We start from the raw sequence: 24,590 nt of genomic DNA, 5'->3' as shown, positions 1-24,590 counted from the left end.
TAACAATTACAAAGTTAATATAAATTACAAGAGATTAAGTCTCAGTGAAGGAAGCAAATATTAAGAAAAAAAACCCTCAATACTTGTTTTATAATCAAATCTGACATCCCTTAATCATCATTTAATTGTGAGCCTCCAAGGCACACTTTTTCTACGATGTGGCCGTCGAGCTAAAATGAGTTTGACACCCCTGATATAGAGTTAAATACAAAAAAGGTAGCCTTTTGTCTCCCAGATAGCTAAGGGAGTGGTTGTCAGTGTGTGTTTTATGTGCGTTTGTCAGGACAGGTGAAAGGAAGGCCACTAGTTTTAGCCCGCCGAATCGTGCAAAGGAGGATTGACAGAGGACAGCTGTTGCGCCCTTTATAGGAGGAGCATAAACAGGGGTGTCAACATAGAACGGGGTCAGGGAAATTGTCAAAGTTGGCTGCATTTAGACCAGAAGGAGATCTAAAAATAGGATTTCTTTAGCTGCTTTCGTGCCCGTTGAAGTAATGTAACATGTTTATGTGTCCCTTCAGGTGGAAAAGACGTGAGGACATTCTCCCACCACTTCAATCTCCTTTTACTTGTTCTCTCTTTGCTCAGCTGAAGCAACACCTTGCTGTGGCTGGTCAAACGGAACCAAGTCAGGTGTTTCTGTGAGGTTTGGTCCCCTTCAACCAGCTACTGCGTCGTGCAATCAGTCAGCGGACGCTCGTCGCAAAAACGATGCTAGCTGGATATCTGATACATTTTCCTAAAACTTTTTAAAACTGTGTTTCTGTGTGTTGACGTGCACGTAGAGAGTCAATAAATCAATAAAACAATCAAAGTGCTCGTGCGTTTATTGCCCACTACAGTTTGAAAGGTGCACCTAAATGGTGAATTATTTCAATGAATTGTCTTTATTTTTCTTGATACCAATGTTGTGAAAAATTGTATGCGACAAAGTCTGATTCACCAGAGTTGTTACCATCGTCATGTTTAGGGGTTTATATCTCTAGGACGACTTTCTGTTTTCTCCATTCTCTAACAGTCATCTGTAGTACCAGAATAAAAACAATGAGATAATGTGATCAAATCTGATACCTTTTCATATGTCATCTGTATCAAATTGTGAATGGTAAATGTACTGCTTTTATATAGTGCTTTTTTAGGTCACTGAAGACCTTGCTGTATAATGTAATTCACACTTCTCCATTCACACACACACTCACACATTGATAGCGGCGTCCAAGAGCGTATGCGTTTACAGTCAAGGGATCCATAAGCTGTAACCTAGCCGTTACATATGTTAGTAAAAATGTCTTCAATGGTTATAACATTTTTTGAAGGATTAAATTATATAATATATATATATATATATATATATATATATATATATATATATATATATATATATATATGCACTGATGCACTATTCTTAAGGGGGGGGGAAGTAATCATTGCACTATAGCTATAACTGAGGCCGGTCTCTAAGTGCTACTTTGTACCATAAATATGTTTGCCTATTTATCCTGACAGTCTTTTTATTTTCTTTGTCTTTGTATAGTCTTTATTAAGGTTTACCTTGCAATGCCATGTCCAATCCCTTTGCATGCAATATTTCAATGACAATAAAGACAATTCAAATTCTAGTTATACATTATAAAACATATGTGGGCAGAGAAGAAAAAGGGGGAAGCTTATATCATATTAATTATCCAGAACCAGTCCCAGAATGTAAATACATTTATTTATATCTTATTTTTGGATCCATCCATCCATTGTCCTTTTTTAGAAAATAAAAAAACTTGGGCAAGTACAGACTGGTGGCACCGCTGATCCTCAGTAGGGCCTCGGGGGTTTTGGAGCCCATCCCTGCTAACTCTGGGCAGGGGGCAGGGGACACCCTGAAATGGTTGCCAGGCAGTCGCAGGGCACACAGAGACAGACAACCATTCACTCGCTCATTCACACCCAGGGACAAATGAAACCGGCCAATCAACCTGACATCCATGTTTTTGTAAAGTGGGAGGAAACCGGAGCGCCCGAGAGAACATGCAAACTCAACACAGAAAGGCCGGTAGCCTGATTTGATCTAACCAGCCAGCAGCCGTGCTGCCCATATATATATATATATATATATATATATATATATATATACAAATTATCAGTATACAGTATATACAGGAGGCACACCGGTTGGGTGGTTAGCGTGCAGCCACACTGTGCTTTCAAGTCCAGATACCGTGCCCACCCTCTGTGGAGTTTGCATGTTCTCCCCGTACCTGCGTGGGTTTCCTCCTGGCACTTTGGTTTCCTCCCACATTCCAAAAACATTCATTTCAGGTTGTAGTTGGCCGGTCCAAATTGTCCCTAGGTGTGAATGAGCGAATGAGTTGTCTGTCTCTGTGTGTCCTGCGACTGGCTGGCAACCAGTTCAGAGTGTCCCCTGCCCACTGCCCGAAGACAGCTCGGATGGGCTCCAGCACCCCCGCGACCCTACTGAGGATAAGCGGTGCAGATAATGGATATATATACCATTGTTAGGAATTAAACTATATTTACAAATTTAGCGTTTACCAAATTGTTCGAATTAGTTATCTGACTCCGTTAACCAACACAGACTTTATTCTCCTAACAATGCGTGCTTTTTTCTTGATATTAGGGACAAAATATTGACAAGAGGCAGGCTTTTTCACACAGGGGGAGATTTTTTTTTTTAATTATCTATTAAGTGAATTCCATCAAATTTAGCAAAATTATTGTCGCATTAGTCTAATTGGTCTTGTCGAGCCCCCCCATCTTTTCGTCCCTGCCCCTGTCTGTCTGTCTTGTCTCTTCCGTGTCCCATGGGGCGTGCTGACTCTTCCCTTGGGGCAGACTAGGTGCCAACGTCACCTCCTCCTCGCCGGAAGACATGTCTGAAGGACTCAAAACAAGAAAGCTTATCAGCTCATAGCAATGCCAAGCGTTTATCAAAACAAGGCCTAATTCCCTCGCCAGCGCCCCGCTATCAAAATTCCCCAGCCAGATCACTACACTTTGACCTTCAGCCTCCTGTGAAAAATCCCCACTGCATTCAACAAAATTTGATTTGTATTATATTAAATCCCTTATAGTCAATTAAATAAAATAAAAAATCCTTCATTCCCTCTCATGCCCCCCAAAAAATGGGGCCAGAATATCAATTTGGTAATCAAATTTGCGTCTAGTATTTGTTCATTACATTTCAAATGCAAGAAGACTTCTCAACGAGTGGCCTTGCCGTCATAAATTTGTCCTATCAGTGGCACTGTTGAGGATGTATTATTTCTGACAAAATACAGTCACCGGAAACATTGGATTTTTCATATTCTTTTTTATATTTGGACTAAGATAGACTCAAGTACAATTGTTCTTCCCATATAATTTTAACAAGGTGACAAGCAGGCCAGGTGAAATGTTTTCTAATTTGCATGGTCTTCCCTTTTGACCAATCCGTCCAATTATCTCTATTTTCCCTTATTAATGTGGTCCATGACCTGCCTAAATGTATGTACCATTCATACTTACCAAGCAAATTTTGTCCCCCTCCTGTCTTCATTGTGGTCAGCACTGATGTTGTCTTGGTTAGGGGTTAGGGTTAGGGTCAGGGTTATGGCAAGTGTGATTGGCTGTGTAGGAGAAAATGTAGGTTCGATAATCTTTTAAGTCTTCTTTCATGATTTAATTAAGTACACCGGAAACCTGCCATGAGGGGGAGCCTTTTATTCCGTCAGCCAAAAGAAACTCAGAGAACTCCAGACATAACAACTCTTTTATAGCTTCAGTTTGAGTACAACCCAAAAGGCGGCCCTAGTCCTCAGTAAAAACAGGAAGATGCTGTCGTACCCTTATTAGGACATGTTGTTCGCCTCAGTTTGCTCAGAGGGACCTTGCACAGCGGGACCTTGCAGGTCCCAAGCCCTTTTAGGGAAACTCAACTGTCTTGCCAAGGATCTTCTCGAATGATGTCAACATTCCCTCACTACTGTAAGCAATGTAAGCAAGTCTTTCTACATTTCTAAATGTATGCAACTCTATTCTACAAATGCAAGTCTATTTTCCACAACAGCTGCTGTAATTATATTATCTCTGTCTGTATCTGAAAGGTTGTGTTATTAAATTAGTAATTTTGTAGCCTTACCATAGTTTGATATATGCTATAATGGATACATATAATTTATTGTGAAAAGGTAACAAGTTGTACTATACAGTACTTAATGACCATGAAACGCAACAAACTGCAAGTGTGTATCAGATCCTCTAGGAGGCGATACGTGACCTTTCCATTTCGCCCCTACTGCGCCGAAGCGGAAGTGAGAAGTTATCCGGAGAAATGGCGGACAATGCAGTGACAGGTGAGATGTGTGTGTAAACGGTCGCATTTGTGACTAACTCCGCGTTTTTATGAGGATTTGTGTCGAAAGACGAGATGAAAACAACGCCTGCGACAATGGTCTAATTTAAATATATTTTTTTTACTCAATTGATAGTTTTCCCGAATCTATCGTGGAAGCTTACGTTGGGTTTTGCTGACAAACTTGGGTTGTCGCAATTCCTTTATCAAAATAAAAGTGTATATATTGCCGTAAAATAGCAGAATAAAACTCACTCATAGTACAAAATGTGTGTTGGTACACTTATTGTGTATACAATTCTAAAGAAAGATAACAATGCGGGGTTTTGGGGTTTTTTACGGGTTATTGTTCTATCTTCGTTATTCATTATCCAACAATGCACAGCAACATGCGTAAGTACAACGTGGGCCAGAAATTAATTCAGATCATCTCTATAACGCCGACAGTACGGTACTTACTAATGGTACTACTGGAGCGTGGTTTCAAACCACATTTGGTGTCATACTAGGCTGCATACTTTCTCCTATTTATTCAAGATCTTCCTAGAGAGGAACATGTCCGAAACTCTGGAGCAAAATGAAAGTTCAGTCAGTATTGGGGGACACGTCACTAGCCTCCGTTTTGCTGATGATATTGCCGGGTTGACAGGAGATGAACAGGAACTCGGATATCTGGTCAAACGCCTGGACAAAGCATCAAGCCAGTATGGGATGGAAACCAGCACAGAAAAACTAAAGTAATAACCAACATTCCCCAAGGTATCACCGACCACAGAGAGCTTGAGCCTGTAACCAAATTTAAATATCTTGGAGCTTTCATATCAGAATAAGGATCAGAACCAGAAATCATGGCCAGGATAGCTTAAACCACAGTCACCTTTACCAAACTAAACCCATCTGGAGGGACAAGAACATAACAGTAAAATTAAAGTTCAGATTCATGCAAGCACTGGTTACTTCCATCTTTCTCTATGCTTGTGAGACATGCACTCTCACTGCAAATCTGGAAAAGAAAATCCAGGCCATGGAGATGCGATCTACCAAAAACTTCTAGGCATCAGCTACTTTGCCCATGTGACAAACAAAACCATGCGCAACACCATCAGAAGACACATTAAACCCTACAAAGAATTGTTGTCAACTGTGCACAGACAGAAACTTCAGTGGTATGGTCACATCAAGAGATCATCAGGACTGGCCAAGATAATTCTCCAAGGCACAGTCTGTGGGGCAGGAGAAGAGGAAGACCGAGAAAAAAAACTGAGCTGATAACATAAAGGAATAGACTGGTGCCAACTTTGCCAAGACACAAAAACAGGCCATCAACCGTCAACAGTGGAGAAAGCTGTCCAGATTTGCATCCTCATTGGTGCCCCGACGAACGATGCAGTTAAAGGATCTGGAAAATGTGAATGCTGTAAATGACCCAATCAGTCAGGGTCACTCTTATTCATTTGTGCATTGTTTTTAGATACCAAATCAAAGTTATCTCACTGCTACTGGAAGGACCAAGGTTTACTAATAATTTGTCGATTAATTTATACTTTAAACCCAGGTTTACCCATAATTTTCACAGTCGGGTCACATTTATTTGATAGTCCTTAATCACAGAGTCTCAAAGGGCTGCATTGACCACAATGATAGCATCCCCTAATCTGAAACCTACTTAAGGGCAAGGATAAACTTAAAAAAAAAAAAAAAAAAAAATATATATATATATATATATATATATATATATATATTTCACTTAGGATAGGTTCACCCATGATGGAATCCCCCTACCATGGTGACCAGGCTGCAATGAATGTTGCATGGGAACCTATAGACATAATAAATCCACAATAAACATAAGAAATAACTTAAATCATGCAAAAAGTTTTAGACAAAAATGACAAGGCTTCCCATCTTAATCAGCTGTTCGATGCAGTAGGCTCCATACGTCAGGTCTGGGAAAATGGTCTGCATTTATATAGCCCCTTTCAAGTCAATGAAGACCTCCCAAAGCGCTCTACAATGTGCTTCACACTGACCCATTTACACACACACTCACAAACCAATAGGGAGTCAGCCATGCAAAGCGCCTACCTACTTATTATAGGCATCAGGGATTCAGTGTCCTGCCCAAGGACACTTCTCCCTCGCTCAGCCACAGCCCATGCAGCAGGAAAACAATAGTATGAAGTTGACTTCAACCATAAGCACTAGAATATAAGTGCCTTAAATCTAAATTTAAATGCTTTCACCGAGGTTAAGAAATTTTATATCGGAGGGCAGACCATTGCACAGCACAGGAAGACTCATGGAGAATGCTTACAAGCTTGTAGATTTCTTCTTGACTCTTGGATCACAAGTAGACTAGCATTTTCGGAGCAGACACACAGAGTCAGAACATAGGGCACTACCAGATCAGAAAAATAAAAGCAGGCAATACTATGCAAACTTTTGTATGGTCACGTCTTGAATCGACAGGGAGCCAGTGCAAGTTCACTAAAATCAGGATAATATGATCAAACAAAGTTGTCTGAGTTTTGCGGGGAATGACATAGTCATGATAAAACACTGGTTGGTTAGTTGGATCCAATACCGTCTTATTCATACGCACATAGTATTAATTCATAAGTGTAAATAGATAAAATGCATAGAAGATAAATTAAAACAGCATTTCACATTGCAGTTACAAGTATGACCAAAGTCTTGAGTAGTATTTTGTGTTTAAACCTGCAGATGAAAATGACAAGAAAACAGAGATTGAGCGCTCAAAGGTGAGTAACTCTGTGTTTGTGCGTTACATGTACTGTACAACCCTTAGCAAAAAGTATGGAATCATCAGTCTTTAACAAGTACCCACTCCGACATTTTATTCTGTATAGCAAACTAATTTAAAAAGCATGAAAAAATGATTACGTTTGCAAATGTGCTACTCCTTCGAATTCTGAAACACTAAAATATTTAAAATAAACTTTATGCTGGTTAATAAATGCTACTTTTGTAGACCAGGTACAGGGAAATAAACATGGAATCACTCCATTTTGAGGAATTAAATTTGTAATCATGAAAAATAAAGAAATAACAATCTAAACATATCACTAGTATTCAGTTGCACCACCTTTGGCTTTTATGACAGCTTGCAGTCTCTGAGGCATGGACTTGATGACTGACAAACAGTATTCTTTATCAATCTGGTGCTGATTGCAGTTGCCAGATCATCTTTGCAGATCAAAGCCTTGCTGTGGAGATTTTTTTTTTTTTCATTTTCCAACAAAGGTTTTCAATTGGGTTGAGATCTTGGCTATTTGCAGGCCATGACATTGACTGGTGGCGTCTTTCTTCAAGGAATGCTTTCAAAGTTTTTGCTCTGTTGCATGATGGATTGTCTACTTGGAAAATGAGTTCATCATCCCCAAATATTTTATTATTGAAGGAATAAGAAACCTGTCCCAAATGTCAATGTAAACTTGTGCATTTATTAAACATTTGACCACATCTATCTCCCAGTGCCTTTGCCTGTCATGCAACCTTATATCTATAAGGACTGTGAGAATTTTGATTTTTTTTCTTTAGGCATTCCTCTTTAAAAAATCTCACCGTAACAGCACCAAACAAAAAATCTAGCATCATCAGCTCTTCTTATGCAGATTTGTAACATATCACTGAAAATAACCTTCATCCAGTCATCCACAGTCCATGATTGCCTCTCCTTAGCCCATTGCCATCTTTTTATTTTCTGTTTAAGCGTCAATGATGGTTTCCCTTTAGCTTTCCTGAATGAAAATCCCATTTCTTTTAGGTGATTTTGCACAGTTCTGGCACATACACTGACTCCAACTACTTTCCATTTCCATTTCATTTGCCTTGTTGTGCCTTTTCCGTTTTCAAGACATATGGCCTTATGTTGTTTGTCTTGACGCCTACATGTCCTTCTTGGCTTACCAGTACGCTTGACTTTAACAACCTTTCCATGCTGTTTGTGCTCGGTCCAAATCTCGATACAGCCGACTGTTAACAGCCCACATCTTTGGCAACCATACGGGTACAGTTACCTTCTTCAAAAAGTTTGACGTTCCTGTCTTTGGTCTCAAGTGACATCCCTCTTGTTGGAGCCATGTTTCTTGCCAATCCGCTTAGTCCAGAGCCCTACAAGGTGTGATAACTGCTGACTAACGAGCAGACTTAATCTAAGCCAGATGCCCAATTAAGGAATATAAATTGACTGGGTTTGTCCTTATTTTAAACTAAAAATGTACTGTTTACATTGTTTTCCTCAGAATTGAATGATTCCATATTTATTTCCCTGCACTTGCTCCATAAAAGTAACATTTACTGACCATAGCAATGTTTCTTCTTAATTTCTTTTAAGGTTTCTAAATACCAATATGTTGCACTTTGTAATGACCTTACAATTGTTGCATGTTTGTGATCTGAGTTTTTTTTACAGAATAAAATGTCTTAAGTTAGGGCTTAGCCAAGTCTGGTTATTCCATACTTTTTGCTAGGGGTTGTATGTGTTTAACCTGCAATTAAATATTGTAAATCTTTCTCCATATTTGATGACACAGAGTGAAGGCAGAGAACTGACCAAAGAAGAAAAACAGCGGCTGAGGAAAGAGAAAAAGCAACAGAAGAAAAACAAAGAAAAAAAAGAGGACTCAACAAAGCCTGATGCTTCTGCATTCCCGCCTCCCCAGAAAGGTAGCTGCAATTTTCCTTGTTGTATTTTTCATTTAACTTAATCTTACTTTTGTATATATTCACACTTCTCCCTCAGTGCCTGCTGGCGGTGCTGACGCTGCTTCACCGCCAGACAAGGGAGCCAGGAGCATAGCAGAGCTAAAAGTGGAGAGGAGACCTCGACATGACTCAGACAAAAGCTCCAAGCAGAATAAAAAGCGGGACGGGAGCCAGCAACAGGCCGCCACCACATCTACTGCAAAATCAAAAGTGCCACCTAATGAGCTGCAGCCTGGTAACCTCTCATTGAGGTGATAGCATTGAAAATTGTGCAAATATTACTGAGCATGTTATGTCCATAGTGGTAAAGAGGCTGCCTGAACACGTTCAAGTAGATGACCCTGATGTGGTCAAGAAGCTGGCCAAAAAGCTGGAAAGACAACAGGTAATTTGTTAGTAGAACAGTACCAGTGACAAAAAAAACATGTATAGATAGTCTTAAAACAAGCTTAGTGAACCTGAGTTATCCTGAGGTTGTGCTGTGCGTGCAGAACATCCCTTACAGAAAAACATTATCGCCACTGTTAGGTGCAAACATTGTCCGTATATGGTCTATTTTGCCAGGAAGGGCTGTCTAAAAAGGCCAAATAGTTTTCTGTCACGGCGATTTTATTAATTTGAAACAATATACCATGTCTGATAAACATTTATTCAAGGACAATAAAAAGTCTTATTTAGTCAACAATCAATCATTATTCACAAATTTACCATAGCTTGTGACTAGCTCACTTACTGCCACAATTACCTAGTTACTCATTTGTTAATGACTAATTTTTGAATACTAGTTACTGTTTGAACATCATTATTATATTTATGTTGTAAATCAGGTTTGCTAAACTACATCTTTACTTGCCATGTGGAATCCGCACCTTTTAAATTGCCCATAAAAGGCATGTGGGAAAAAAAATACCACTTTGACAAATCTACACAGTTCATTTGCATCTCTTATTCTTTAAAACAAACTATACAGTGTATTAAACACCTCTTAAGATCAAATGTCATTTTTAGAACGACGGATACTGTATGTTTCTAAAATATTTGGAGAAATAAGATGGTAACTTACACTTTTCACATTGACCAACTGTTTTTGTTGTTGTGCATGCAATTAGCTTAGAGGTTTGAATAACCGTCCAAATTTTGCTATTTGGCTCAAAGAATAGAATAGAATAATGACAAAACAGAAATAGAATAGTTTTTATTATCATTGATACTAACATAGGATCTCCTTTGCATTTCATCCACAGTTGCTTTTTTTTATATATATAAATGTCTTCAAATTACTACTGCTGTTAAACAACTCAGCAGCATTTGATGATAACTTGTTTCAGACAAAAGGGTAGAAAGAAATTCTGACCACATACAGCCGTTTGCTGAGCTGCTTCAGGAGCCTATCAATCCTTAGGTGTGGCAAATCTGCACTTCAGTGTGCTTGGTCTCATTGTAGGATTTTTTAAAATAAATTTTAGCAATTTGCTGCGCTGTACTGTGGAATTATTTTTTTTCATCTCAAACATGATGCTAAGTATAGAACGACCATGCTACATTTTGATTTTAGATCCCGCTCCGGTCAGACTACGGCTACAAGGTCAGCCTCTTCTCACACTTGCACCAGTACAGCCGAAAAGCCCCTCTGACGCAGCAAGTCGGGTAAGCTCATCAAGTGTTAAAACCACATCGGGAGGAAAAATCTCTTACCTGCCCCTCGCCAGCATCCCCTCGTCGGTAATTCATCCCGCTATCGTCCGACTGGGCCTCCAATATTCCCAGGGCATCGTGGCGGGATCCAACGCTCGCTCCGTAGCGCTGTTGCACGCCTTCAAACAGGTATAACGGTCTATCAGGTTGTGATATTGGTAATAAATAATGATTATACTGTATATTTGTCCCATCAGGTTATAAGGGACTATACCACTCCACCAAATGAAGAACTCGCAAGAGACTTAGTCAACAAATTGAAACCTTACATAAGGTAAAGAATTGTTGATTTAGATCTTTGTTTTGATTTAGAATTGTATCCATTTTATATATTAGATTACTGTTTATTGACATTTTTGCTTTTTACAGTATTGAAATTTTGATTCACCCCAAAAATTGTATATAACTATGTATCAATACATAGACACTCAATATTATCATCATATTATGTACACGCTACTGTACTGAATTGCTCTCTAAATCTGCATCATTAAAAATGCTTATACATAGTTATATATATATATATATATATATATATATATATATATATATATATATTATAGTGAGTATAAAAAAATGTTTATGCATACTCATGTTTGCGGTATGCATACTATTATTTTTTTGTCACTCTATTGCATAACAATTACATATACAATGTATGTGAAAAATCTGATACACAAAGTTTTTGTCCGTTTATTATGTCAATTGTGCCTTGTTAGTTTTTTTTTTTTTTTTTTAATTCTAATTCTGTCAGTAATAAATGTATTGTTGCGTTCATGTAAAAGAATATCTCCTAGATTCTTTTTTGGGGTAATAGTGTTGTGTCATACTCCTGAAAATAATTTTTAATGCAGTTAATTTTATTTTTTTCAAATAGCGTTGCTAATATAATAATTTATTTGAATCATTTTTAACAACATTTTAAGAGAAAATATTTTTGGTTTTTGATACTAGATGGAGTATAAAATATGCCAAATTTGTTATACCAACAAGTTTTATGTACTATTTTAGTTTTAGAAAATGTAATTTTATTGACAATCTAGATATTTGCAAAAAAGTAGATATTTTCATCTGGCTTCTCCTTTCAGTTTTTTGAACCAGTGTCGTCCTCTGTCGGCTAGTATGGGAAATGCAATTAAATATATCAAGAAAGAGATCTCCAACATTCCAAATAACTGCAAGGAAGATGAGGTTTGTCTCACACTTTGACAAGAGAATTCAAGCGTGCACCGTAATAAACACGTTTTCATGAAAGTCACTAGCCAAGACACATTGTGACGAGTCATTGACAAGTTAATAGAATACAGGGTAACAATATTGTATTCCATCTAGGCAAAGAGCAAACTGCTAGAGTGCATCGATTGTTACATCAACGAAAAGATCATCCTGGCAGCCAAAGCCGTGGCAGGGATCGCCATAGAAAAGATCAGTGACGGCGATGTCATCCTCGTCTACGGATGGTCAGTTCTAATCTGAGTTTTGTGTCTTCCTGGCTTGTTTTCGCCTCACTTTGACTTTGCTCTCTGCAGCTCATCGCTGGTCAACCACATCCTTTATGAGGCCTTCAACATGGGTAGGAAGTTCCGCGTGGTCGTGGTGGACAGCAGGCCCCGGCTGGAGGGTCGCGAAGCCCTCAGGCGCCTTGTCCAGCGGGGCATCAGTTGCACCTACGTCCTCATCTCTGCTGTTTCGTACATCCTTCCTGAGGTCAACCACTAACATGCCTAATATTGTAGCCTATGAGTCACCAACCTTACTGAAGCTAATAGGTTTATAGCTTAGTAGACACTCAAAATAAGTAGAGAAGACATCAATGAACTTTGAACTTGCAAGGAGAACAGAAGAGGAGCCAATCCTCAGAAAATAAATGACAACCTGTTCTAAAAGCCCTTTCTTGAGCTTTTCTTTTTGATTAAAGTAAGTTTAGATTAAGTTACACAAGCAGAACTGCACTAAAAGGAGCGGAAGTCTAAGAAAAATAAAATGATTGGCAAATAGTGACAATGATGTAAATGCATAACAGTTAAAAGAACAGACAACAGATTGGTATAATAGGCAAAAAAATGAACTGGCATACTATGCAAATTCCTTAGTAGGCATCCAATGATAAAAACTGAATAAGAAGCTAATTCTTTGTCACTAATTGGCATGAAAGCCTACGAATTTGAAAATAATATCTGAAATCACTTGTTATTATTATTGTTCATTGTTATTGTTAGGAATGGGGCTAAAACAGGGAAAATGTCAAATGAGGCATTTTTTTTTGGGTGACGCTAATGATAAGCAGCCTCTCCAGCAATAGATTAAACTGGCAATAAGCCACTAAAACAGTTTGGAAAAATAATTTTCACCCACTAGAAAAACAATGTACTTTAATTTTTACATAAATTAATGTTGGCTTCAAGTTTAATATATCCGTCCTTTCTGAATCTATCCATGGTATTTGCTTTATTGGTGGCCAGATTTTTGCACAATAACCTGCATAAGTTAGATTTAATGGTGTTCCACAAGCTACAAGGTGCTAAACTAAACCTGAGTGCTGATAACTAGGAGATTAGCAATGTACCTTATGGTTCCATACTTGCAACTAATGATCACCAACGTTTAGGTTGAAGCACTACTAGGTTGACGTATAAATTTTCATGGTATAACGATGTTGTTACTATGTTTTCACTAGGTATTTTCAGTAGTGAGGTTTAACTAGCACAAAACATTTTCCTCAAAAGTGAGAACCGGGGGTGATTACATGACTATTTGATCCCAATGAGTGTTAAAAATTGATCATGTATTAAAATTGCAATGATCTATCCCTGGTGAGCTAGTTTCGGAACTACCCGGCTGTTTTTTTGCTTCTACTCGGATGGTGCAGTTGTAGTGAACTTATTGTGATGAATGTCAAGCTGACTTGAAATAATCAATGGTCAAAAACACCCAGACCTAAGTGTGGCCATGTGTGCTTTGCAGGTGTCTAAGGTCTTCCTCGGCGCCCATGCGCTGCTCGCCAATGGTTATATGATGTCTCGCGTAGGCACATCCCAAATCGCTCTGGTTGCCAAAGCCTTCAACGTGCCTGTGCTCGTGTGCTGTGAGACGTATAAGTTCTGCGAGAGGGTCCAAACGGACTCTTTCGTATCAAACGAGCTCGGTAAGCAGCACACTTAGTACAAGAAAAGATTGCTGAAGAGCTTTTTGTCAGCATTTTTTTTTCCCAAAGATAACTCCGTGATGAGATTTCATGAGATTTGTGTGTATGCTGTCTTTCCTCCCCAGACGATCCCGACAACCTAATCGTGACAAGGAAGGGCAAGACGCAATTGGCGCGCTGGCAGGAGGTGCATTCGCTGGGTCTCCTCAACCTGGTTTACGACGTGACGCCGCCCGACTTTGTGGACGCTGTCATCACCGAGCTCGGCATGATCCCGTGCACGTCAGTGCCAGTTGTACTGCGTGTCAAAAGCGTCGACCAGTAAGCAGGATCACATGATCTATTGTGCTGTTTTGCGCATTAAATAAATATGAAAATATATATATATACAAAAATAATGTCACTTTTAAACTGAGTTTCTGTGTTTTTATTTGACGAAGCTTATTGAAAAGGTGTACACTGAAAAAATTTTTTTGTCAGACAAATTTTTTTTTTTTTTGCTTTTGCTTTTTTTAACCCATCTTTCCAGTAAAATTTAAAAAAAAACGGGTTATTTTCCAATTTATTTGCCAGCAGATTAAAGATTAGATTAATTATTTTAAGAACAAACCCTACACCCGAAAATGACAAATGAGCGTATAATTCTGCTCAATTTTTTTTTCATTATATTTTGCCATAAAAAATAAGGTGAGAAATATAGTAAAATAAGAAAAACAATTCTGGTTACTTAAAAATATCAAATCAACAGAACAAAAATTGTATTTGCCATGTAAATTAATGAAATAACCCACCTTAAAATGTTCCTTAGTGAGGTGCCTTGTCTAATATAAAATTATTATTATTATTATTATTATTACCTAGTTTACCAAAAGCATTATTTAATATAAAAGTAGTACTTAAGCTGTTTTTGTGAAACATTGGAAATGATAATGGTTTAGGGTTGTAGTCTCAATCCTGCAGGGTTCCTTGTGTGCAATATTTTTATGAGCGCACATGAATATCCCATAAAAGATTTAGAAAGAAAAAAAACAGCACCTGCGACTACAAGTTTCACCTATCAACATAAAACTGGCTTTAAATGCAACAAGAATTTTAGTTGGAAATATAATGTCACGAAGCGGACCGAGAAGCAGGAAGTCGGAACTCATATGCGTAGACGATCTGTTGTCCAAATACACAAACGGCCCAAAGACAAAACAAAACAGGTTCAAAGGTAATCAAAATTACAAACTAGGCATTACTCAGAACAAACAGGCATGAACAGGTTTTCCTCAAGGTTAAGCAATGGTCTGGCAACGGGCAGTCCCAAAAGGAGCGTTTAAGTACTCCACAAGCAATCAGTTCAATGCGTTTCAGCCGGTGTCAAGGGGCGGGGCCAGCTGGGTGCCATGACAACTGTGCAGGACATGACATATATTGCAATTAGGCACCAGTTTTTTAATTTTATTTGGAGATTTGTCTGAAAAATAGTCATGAAACTCTTTTTAGTAATTGGGAATATTCACTTCCTAATCATAGTAATTTGTTAGTTTTTATAGTATTTATCAAGGGAAAAAATTGCACTCATGTCCTTATGACCATTTTACAGCCACCTGAAGCATATACTGAAAATTATACTTAAAAAGTTTTATACACTTTACAGTTGTTTTTTTAATATCTCAAGTGGCAAATGACAAATTTTATTCTTTAAGTAACCTTTTATTTTTATAAACCTGATAATTATATCAAATTTTAAACTAAACTTAAGGTAGGTTTTGTGTTGAAATTTAAAAATCATTGAATGTGTTTGAATTTTTTTTTATTCAAACCCTGGATGAAAAATATTTGCACAATTAGTTTTGACCTCCAAGTAAAACGGATTAAAATAAAATTGTTATGAATGACCCCATTACATTCAGAAGAAACAAAAGAGTGCATTTAAAGTGTATCATGATTATTGATTCAAAAATAATACAATGCAGTTAAAATGTCAACATAATACATTATTACAAGACTGAGACAAATGCAGAAGTGCCTGATAATACATAGGCGTACTTGATGTAGTTCAACATTCGTCTATCCTTCCACTACGTAACATAATCTCCATAATTTTAATAATAATAATAATACATATACAGCATGACAGCATTTGTGCGTACATGCTTTTATATCTTGTGTATGTTTTTCTCCTTCACACTAACCAGAAACGTTACATAGTAGTTTAAAAACCCCTTTGTGGGGACGATAATATCTATAACCTGCCAAGAAAATATTAGGATATGGTCTTAATAAAATCAATAAAACAATTAGCTTATAGAGACTTGGCCTTTCGCCTCTGAGTGAACCACAGCAGAAAGGAAAGAGCAAGTGTAGAGGCTACCAATGGCCCAAACACCTGGAGGACTGGGAACTCCCCCTGTTTGAGAAAAGAAGGATAAACGCCCGATTTAAAAATAATAAAGTGCACATAATATGAACATTGAAGAAAGAACGGACCTCCCGCAGACACTTATATCCGTGGTAGCCGTCGGCACAGCTGCACTTGAAAAAGCCAGGCCCGTAGAGACCACACCGGGATGACTCTGGGCAGTTCACAGCTGCAGATCAACATCAGTATCAGTTATTGTGTTTTTGTGACTGAAAACAAGTCGCTGTTGTGTGTACTTACACATTTTCTCAAACTGATTGCACATGTTCTTCTGGCCTTCACAACGGCGATTTCCCTGGTCTATATCGACCTTATCCCAGGAGAAATTCCCACCTGGACAGGCGATGTCAGCGGGTAAAATCCTTAAAGTACAATATTTCAATCATTACAAACTTTTAGCTTAATGGTATTATAACAACAACCTCATTTTGCGCACTATTTGGCACACTGGATTATAAGGCACACCTTCATAGAATGGTAAATTTTAAAACTTTTTCCATATATAAAAAAAGCGCAGGAACTGCGATGTGGTGTCAGGAGAGGTTGCATTATGCACCCACTCAATAGCTCTTATCAGTTTTGTCCAACGTCTGTTATTTTGCCTATATTAATCACTTCCTTCTGTTGGCCGGTCTCAGTTATGGCTTTTTCTCTGCCAGCACGTCGAAGACGCGTCTATATTGTAGATGTTGAAACTGATGATTTGCAGGTACAGTACTATTTAACCAAGCCACTAGTAGGCGTCTATTTCTCAAACTATAGACTCTCACTTACTTGTCAGCTTGCCACTTCTCTTAATACTCTGGTTGGAGTCTGCTTGTGCTGTTCTCTTAAGGGAGTAGTACACACAATTTAAAAAGGTCTTCAGTTTCTTGGCAATTTTTCGCATGGAATAGCCTTCATCTTTTAAAACAAGAATTAAATGTCAACTTTCACACAAAAGTTCTCCTTTTCTGGCTATTCCTAAATATTAATCATACCCATTGAATGCTCCAGATACTTGACTAGCTCAAAGGATGGTCAGTTTTATAGTTCCTCTAACCAGCTAAACTGTTTTCAGTTCTGCTAACACAATTGGACAAGGGTTTTCTAATCATTCATTAGTCACAATGTACTATTAGAAGACTGGAGTACTGACATGCAGCTAAAATAGTAATCTACCGTGTTAAGGGATGGGCAGGGCACCTGTATGATGCGGCAGGGGTAAACCAGTGAAAGCTGTCGGGCCCTGCTGTTGAACACAAGAGTGTGTTGTGTCACCCTGACCCGAGTGACATGGCCGCTTTCTTGTGTCTTGTTTCATCTGTAGGTACGAAAGCATGACTAACTTGGCTGCCGAGGTGCTTAACTTGTTTGGCATTTGGGTTGGCCATGGTCATTTTTTTTTTTAAGATTTTTTGCTACTTTTTTCCTTTCATTTTTTTTTAATGTTCTTTGTTTTTGTGTGTTTGTCTTGCAGAAGGTCTCCCCTCTCAAGTGATATGACCAGGGTAGATAGATAACAAAGTATGGGGTATATTCCTGATTCGTTATCGTCATTAAAAAGTGCTTATCTTTAAAAATAAGCACATTTCTTATCCAACCAACTTTTAAATGGTAGTGTAGAAAATCTTGAAAAAAGAGCAAAGCAACGATCACTCATCGTTGTTCAAAAGTTAATGTCTTTGAGCACCATCTTCCTAGCCTTGTAAATACGTAGAGCTTATTTTTTCAGTTCCCATCCTCATATTTAGTGGCTGGAATTCTCTAGTCAGTCCGCCCGGAACCACAGCAAGCACAAAATTTCCATGCTTCACTTGTTTTTTACGCCATCAATTAGATGGTATGCATGGAGTCATACATCAGTAGGGACGGAGATGTGTGAAACAAGCTGCCCGGTCTCTGGACATGAATTTCTCTCGGCCACTCACTCATTGTTTTTTCATCCATCCCGTTAAGTTAGCTTTGATGATGACTGGATGAAAATTCTTTTTTTTCTCTTTAAAATAATCATGGCCATTAGCCTGGCAGGTGAGAACAACAGTGAAGGATGTCCTCACATTAATTTTGGTATGTTGGTTCACTGTCCTGGCCCCAGCTCACAGAAATATCAAAGGTGAGTGGTATCTCATCCGTGTTGATGATGAGCTCTGGTTGGATCTTCTTTTCAGGTATTTTGTTTTTTTGCAGTATGCGCGGAAAATGGCTAGCTTTTCGTGGTAATCTTGTGGGAGTTGCTGCAAGACAGCAGTTCGAATGAGAGAGGAGAGCGCATCTTTTCATAAAACGAAAACACCAATAAGGACCACCTATAAATAAATTAATGTTCATGTTGAGTGCTAGCGGATAGCGACTGTAGAGATACTTCTACTTGCTGCTCTCCGTCCAACAACCCACTGTTCGAGTTTGTCCTCCAGCTGTGTCCATCTGGCTTTGTTCCCTCGAAAACTGAGCTTTGTTCTTCACTTGGCGCAGGTCATCTTGTTGCTTCCTCCACTTTCGTACCATTGACTCGTTAACATTAAAATCTTGCTGCAGCTCTATTCCCATGTTGTACCGGTGACTGATGGCTTTAAGTTTGAAGTCTGTGTCGTAAGCAAATCTCTTCACAGGTGCTATTGTTTGCCCTTATACACATTTTATTTTAAGGTGTGCTTCATAGTGCGAATTACGGTATTTCGCCACTGCTTACAATTGAGCTAGCTGGCCAAATCCCAGAAATGCCGTGTCACTCATATTAACAATAGGGTTCGATGAAAGATCGCTGTGAAAATAAAAAAATAAAAAATTGTTAAGAAGACATTAAGGGAGTTTATATTGTGTCAAGTATGAACATGTTTTGTGATTTCATAGTTACATCATTAAGGCTTCTGAAGCTTCCTGGAGATTGTCCACGTGAGTTAAGGAACAATTGGACAAATCCAGCCTAAAATACAACACAAAGAAAACACATATTAGGCATATAATACTAAAATATTTTATAATTGACTTCCTATAGTTAAACCTCATTCATGATCGTAATCGATGGAATGCTCATCATGTCTAAATTTATAGATGTCCTCCTTTATAACCCTGCCAAATACCAGACAAAACTACTCCTCTTGTCGGTTGAAAATAGTTTGTGTAATATAGTGTAACAATCTGTGAAGCCCTTTGAGACTCTTCGTGATTTAGGGCTATACAAATAAAAATGACTTGACAAAGATGTATAATGTGTATTTTAAATCTGTAGTACCTAGTACCTAACTAATAATAATAATACCTAACTAATAATAATCTCAATAAGGAAGTATTTGTGAAAAATGGTGGGACAAAAATGTAATTGACCTCATGACTCACAGCAAATTTCATGAAATATTGTCATTCATACGCCATTACAAGGCACTGATGGTTTTCATTCACACGAAGGAAATATAGGAGACCCTGGGATACAGCAATCCCGCCTCACGATATTTTCACTCAACGCTCTGGAATAAGATTTTTTTTCTGCATTTTCCTCACTAAATGAAAGCATCAACAAAGAATTTTTCCTTTTCAAAAACTTATACAATTCCAAAAATTCTAACTTTCCGGGTTCTTGGTATGTAGAGGTGTGTCGCAAAGATTATTGTCTGCTATTGATTGAAGTCACAGTATCATGAAAATGCCCGTATGCATTTGACTAGACTACCTCTCAATACATTTTCCTTCACTCAGTTCAGTTCATAAAAAAATAGCGAGTCAGTGAACTAGTACTGTATTTTTGTACTGCATTTATTCACTTTGGTTTCCAATGTTTGCAGTGATGCTAAAGGAAGAATCAAACACATACTAACTATGGTAACAAAGCTTAATCGTACCCTAGCTAAGCTGCATGACTGTAACCAATCAATAATCGGGACTACTATTTAAAATAAGGGGGGCGGTTGAAGCAAATAAATTCACTGAAGGCATGAAAATACTCGCAAGTGGAAGTTTAAAAATCACTTTTATTTTTTCCTGCAGGTCCTCCCTCTGCATCCATTCAATAACTCTACTGTACCAGCTTAAGTTGCGTAACAAAGGAAAATAAATTTCATTTTTCCATTATACATATATTCACGATGTTATTCAATCATGTGTACATTGATTACACATGAGTAAAACTTACTATTTTACTTACTGTTTTGTTATTTTAATGTTTTTAGATGGGGTATCGGGGTTTCTAAATATGCATTACTGTAGACTTCTACCACGCCTTTTATGGCAATTTCATAACGTATTAATGTTGTATCCTGGGCCTTCTGTAAATGGGACAGGCTTTAATGTTGTCTCTCAAAGTTTTGAACACACCCTTAGCAGATAATGATCTAAGACAAAACGGCATTAAAACTGGGGACTTACCGCATTTTCAATAGTAGCGGATGCACAATTGATGCTCTAAACCCAAGGTGATTAATTGGTAGCTAATAAAGTCGTAAACAACCTTGCAATTCGTTTACACAGGTTGAAACGTGTTCTATGCAGTCTTACCCGATGATGGGTGCATGGTGCCTCGTTTCATTTCCAAGGCAACAACGTCCGTCGATCCGACCATTGGACGAGAAGCAAAACGTGCCAACCGCCGAACTATTCGGCAACGTTCCGCTACATTGTTTACATACCTGTGAATAAAAATAAATGCACGTTTTTGTACTTTGTTTACTATACAAGTGTGCTATCTAGTCAATCGAATCATGTACTGCACTAGGAATGCACAGAACACGAGCTTGATTTGTGTCGTGATTACCTTGATTTTACAAATGAAACAATTGCATGATAAACAAAATAGTCATTACGGGTGATACCTGAGGTTCGATATGTTGCTGGCTGCTGTAAATACATAAATAAAGTATAAAAACAAACAGCTGGCCATGCCCCGTTTTCATGTTTACCCACTGAGGTCACGTGATCATACTGTAGTGAACACGTGACTCAAAGCGTTTCTCAAAGTAATAACATTTTTTTTCTCATATTTCGTTGCTAGATATGAGCAGGATTAATTATAAGTTTAATCAATTCCCTATTAGATATACATATATATTGAACACTATTCATTTTACACGCTTTTCCCGCGTCACATTGGACCGCACCAAACCAAACAGGGGCAATTTAATCACATGAAAAGTATTTGCATTTCCTTGCATTAATCCATCCACTAAACTATTATTTTCATTAATTTATCGCATACAATATTTTAAAAATGTCGTTTCACGGAGCAAATTTTACCTTTGTTAGTTCAACCACCCCCAGTGGAAAGGAAATGATATGTGCCCAGACTGTTCCATTCGACATTTGCTAACGTTTAAAATGAGAATTTTTGTTAAATCATGCATTTTCCAAGCTTATTTGAGTTTTGGCGAATATTAAATTTCCCTTAGCTGGTTATTTCAAGCTGGGATAAGATTTAGAAGCAAATAAAACGACCATGATTACCCCCGTTTTGTATCATAAATGGGTTTTCCCAGCTAGTCAGTAAAAACCAGCTGCATCTCCCATCCATCCAGTAAGGTACATCTGCCTAGGAAAGTGAACGAATCCTGACGTTTGGCATTTTAACTGTATTTCGAAATGATAACTATTTACATTTAAGTTTGTTTGTTTGTTTGTTAAGAAAACGGGCTTTTACGTAGCAGGAAACAGGAGCAGTATTCATCTACACTATCAACATGTCCGCTCTGTCACTTCGAAAAGTTCATGACTGACGTGGGAGAAGTTTTTCTCCTCTTTTTTTTATGACGAAGCTAGCCTGGACGGAGGTAGATGCTAACTCTCCTCCCCTGAAGCTTGACACGCCGCCACTGGACTTAGCTGTACCGGGCGCATGCCTCGCTTTCCTTGCAAGTCGCCAGTGACCTTCCCTGCTTTGGAATTTGTCCGTTTTATTTGACAAAATTGTGAACAAACTGTGGTGCCTTGAGCATCGTTAGCCGAAGTGGCGTTCAGGTACCGCTGGCTTGGAACTAAACATGCATTTTTCCATACCCGAAACGGAGGTTCGTTTGGGCGAAAATGGATCTACCTATGTGGTAAGGATCAATGTGTGCATATTTTTTTAAATTATTTTAAATGCTTTCGTTTAAAAAATACGCAGTATGATCTCATTGTGGAATGACATATCGGAATGGAAAACATCTGTAGCACATCGAGTGACACGTTCAGGGACGTACAGTAAAAGTATATTTTCTTACTACGGGTAACATTAACGTTATTTTGTATGATCTTCGTGTTTTACATTTGTACCTTTTTGTCTTTTTGTGTAGTATGGATGGAGGAATTCTAGAGCATTTTTTTTATTCTGGTAACAAAAGACAATGTGATTTACATTACAAATGAAGAAAAAATATTGATTTCTCGCAGGCTTGAGCCTCAGAAGTCTCTTATTTTCCAGCAAATTGGGACACACAATCTTTATTTACGCGGTAATTAACGCTCTATAAAGGAACGGTGATGTATTATGTGACCGTTATATGTCGCTGTATTGTGTAGTGCAACTGAACGCATGTTAAAAAGCACAATGATCAATACTAACTACTGAGACTTAAAGGGACCTAATTGCATCTTTATTTTTATCCAAGCCTTTTCTCAAAGTTTTGGGTTTTCAGGCACCCGTAGCAGCAACATGGCGGAAAAATATATCCACTCCCTTTAGGTGAGCCTCATGTTTTGTGAAATAAAAGCAATTTCGTATGTCTAAGAATATTTAATAAAACGCACGTTTATATGATAGTGTGTGTTTTTCTCATTAAAGAGAGAAAGTGTAATATTTAGTGCCTCCTAGTGGTATGAAAAACTTTCATCCAGTGAAAAATAATAATAATTTGAATACTAGGCAAAATTACATAAACTATCATCTCATCTCATTAGCCGTACCGCTTATCCTCATTAGGGTCGCGGGGGGGCTGGAGCCCATCCCAGCCATCTCCGGGCAGTGGGCAGGGGGCACCCTGAACTGGTTGCCAGCCAATCGCAGGGCACACAGGGACAGACAACTCATTCGCTCATTCACACCTAGGGACAATTTGGACCGGCCAATCCACGTGGGAGGAAACCGGAGTGCCCGGAGGAAACCCATGCAAGCACGGGGAGAACATACAAACTCCGCACAGGAAGTCTGGAGCTGGATTTGAACCCACGACAGGTTCCCATGACATGAACTGTGCCGCACAAGCGCTAACCAATGTTAATTTTTATTTCAAAATAAATCATGAGTCGCGAAATTTGTTTTTAATTCACATGGTGGAATCCCCACTTCGATTGCCGCCATGTTTGTTCGGCATCCTTCTACCACGCTGTGCCGTGTATCAGTGGGCCTTTCTTGTACCAGCCGACACAGTGCCATGTAGTGGTCAAATATTACACAATGGGGCTTTACATTAGTGTCGTTATTTTTTAATTTATTACATTTTTTATCATCCGTAGTATGCGTTGAATAATACCCAGTATCCCATTAAGTGTATTTGCTGTGAAAATTTATAAACATCAATTGGAGTAAAAGTTTTTGGTGCCCCAGGCATTTATACAATAAAATAGAGGATCATAAATTTGTCTTTGTCATTGATAATGAGGGAGTGTACTTTATTTACAACGAGATGTTAGATGTAACACTCCAGGATGAAATGTAATAGAAGACTTGAAATCAAATAATAAGATAAAAAAGGCTAGAGCCAAGAAGAGATCCGCAGGCCGAAAGCGTTCTCCATTCAGGCCTCAGTGCTGCGGAATGCTCTTCGCCTTGAGATTCGATCTGTAACCTCAGTGGAACTGTTTAAATCTAGGCTTAAAACTGTTTAAATCTGGGCTTAAAACAGACTTCAATTCTATAATATATGAATAACCTATATTTTATGTTGACAATATCTGTGTATTATTTGTTATTGCAACATCCATTGCAGCTAGGTCATCCTGGAAGGGGAATTACCTCATGTGCGTTCCCCTCTCAAGGTTTCTTCATTTTCCTCATGTTGAAGTTTTTGAGTTTTTCCTTGCCCTCATGTAGGTTTTAGATCAGGGGATGTGATTAAGGGCTATACAAATAAACATGACTTGACAATCTTAAGAATACTCTGAAAGGTATGGAAATGTTCAAATGATTACGTTTTTTTTAACTAGCCTACGTTGTACAGGCATTAGAAAAAAGTGCAATGAAAAATAGTGCAGTGACATTTTCAGGAACATTTGCAAAAAAAATATTTATTTTCTATAAATAAGCATATTCACCATGTATGTTTTTAAGTAGGTAAGCAGGAGGTACATTATTTCGTCCAACTTTTCCATAAAATTCACCGACATCG

The 24,590-nt window shown here is 38.2% G+C and overlaps 3 protein-coding genes across 4 annotated transcripts in view; 2 read left to right on the top strand and 1 right to left on the bottom strand.

Annotated features, from left to right (window-relative positions):
- The first annotated feature begins 4,243 nt into the window (after nt 1–4,243).
- On the top strand, nt 4,244–14,328 carry eif2b4 (eukaryotic translation initiation factor 2B, subunit 4 delta). 2 transcript variants are annotated; one of them, XM_088324937.1, is made up of 13 exons: nt 4,244–4,346; nt 7,070–7,107; nt 8,902–9,034; nt 9,111–9,308; nt 9,376–9,458; nt 10,629–10,720; nt 10,783–10,897; nt 10,966–11,042; nt 11,857–11,959; nt 12,101–12,228; nt 12,298–12,475; nt 13,733–13,913; nt 14,039–14,328. In XM_088324937.1, exons 1-13 carry the CDS (start codon nt 4,325–4,327, stop codon nt 14,236–14,238), a joined length of 1,548 nt encoding a protein of 515 aa, XP_088181063.1. In that variant the 5' UTR covers nt 4,244–4,324; the 3' UTR covers nt 14,239–14,328. The 2 variants fall into 2 exon arrangements, with proteins under 2 accessions (XP_088181063.1, XP_088181062.1); XM_088324936.1 differs by lacking the exon at nt 4,244–4,346 and adding an exon at nt 4,358–4,444.
- Nucleotides 14,329–15,694: 1,366 nt separating this feature from the next.
- On the bottom strand, nt 15,695–21,210 carry atraid (all-trans retinoic acid induced differentiation factor). The gene is made up of 7 exons (XM_088324623.1): nt 21,105–21,210; nt 20,791–20,921; nt 19,157–19,225; nt 18,992–19,063; nt 16,561–16,682; nt 16,389–16,489; nt 15,695–16,308 (listed from the first exon to the last, which is right to left on the bottom strand). Exons 1-7 carry the CDS (start codon nt 21,183–21,185, stop codon nt 16,204–16,206), a joined length of 681 nt encoding a protein of 226 aa, XP_088180749.1. The 5' UTR covers nt 21,186–21,210; the 3' UTR covers nt 15,695–16,203.
- A 567-nt stretch (nt 21,211–21,777) lies between these two features.
- The window catches only part of snx17 (sorting nexin 17), a 35,225-nt gene continuing 32,412 nt past the window's right edge, over nt 21,778–24,590 (top strand). Inside the window, exon 1 of the mRNA XM_088324622.1 lies at nt 21,778–22,325. Coding sequence (XP_088180748.1) covers nt 22,266–22,325 — 60 coding nt within the window. The 5' untranslated portion in view covers nt 21,778–22,265. The remainder of the gene's footprint in view (nt 22,326–24,590) is intronic.

The sequence above is a fragment of the Urocampus carinirostris genome, chromosome 20 (assembly GCF_059441175.1).
Source record: "Urocampus carinirostris isolate Australia breed hairy pipefish chromosome 20, RoL_Ucar_1.0, whole genome shotgun sequence".
In the NCBI taxonomy this organism is placed as follows: domain Eukaryota; kingdom Metazoa; phylum Chordata; class Actinopteri; order Syngnathiformes; family Syngnathidae; genus Urocampus; species Urocampus carinirostris.
The sequence above is the reverse complement of the archived record's forward strand: the minus strand, read 5'-3'. Positions and strand labels throughout refer to the sequence as shown.

Coding starts and splice junctions, on each gene's coding strand:
- eif2b4 (XM_088324936.1), top strand. CDS start 4,396: ATGAGGATTTGTGTCGAAAGACGAGATGAAAACAACGCCTGCGACAAT. Junction 9,309..9,375: donor ACCTAATGAGCTGCAGCCTG/GTAACCTCTCAT, acceptor TTATGTCCATAG/TGGTAAAGAGGCTGCCTGAA. Junction 10,721..10,782: donor CCTCTGACGCAGCAAGTCGG/GTAAGCTCATCA, acceptor GCCCCTCGCCAG/CATCCCCTCGTCGGTAATTC.
- atraid (XM_088324623.1), bottom strand. CDS start 21,185: ATGAAAACGGGGCATGGCCAGCTGTTTGTTTTTATACTTTATTTATGT. Junction 19,226..20,790: donor CACCATGCACCCATCATCGG/GTAAGACTGCAT, acceptor GTTGTATTTTAG/GCTGGATTTGTCCAATTGTT. Junction 19,064..19,156: donor GCTTCAGAAGCCTTAATGAT/GTAACTATGAAA, acceptor TTATTTTCACAG/CGATCTTTCATCGAACCCTA.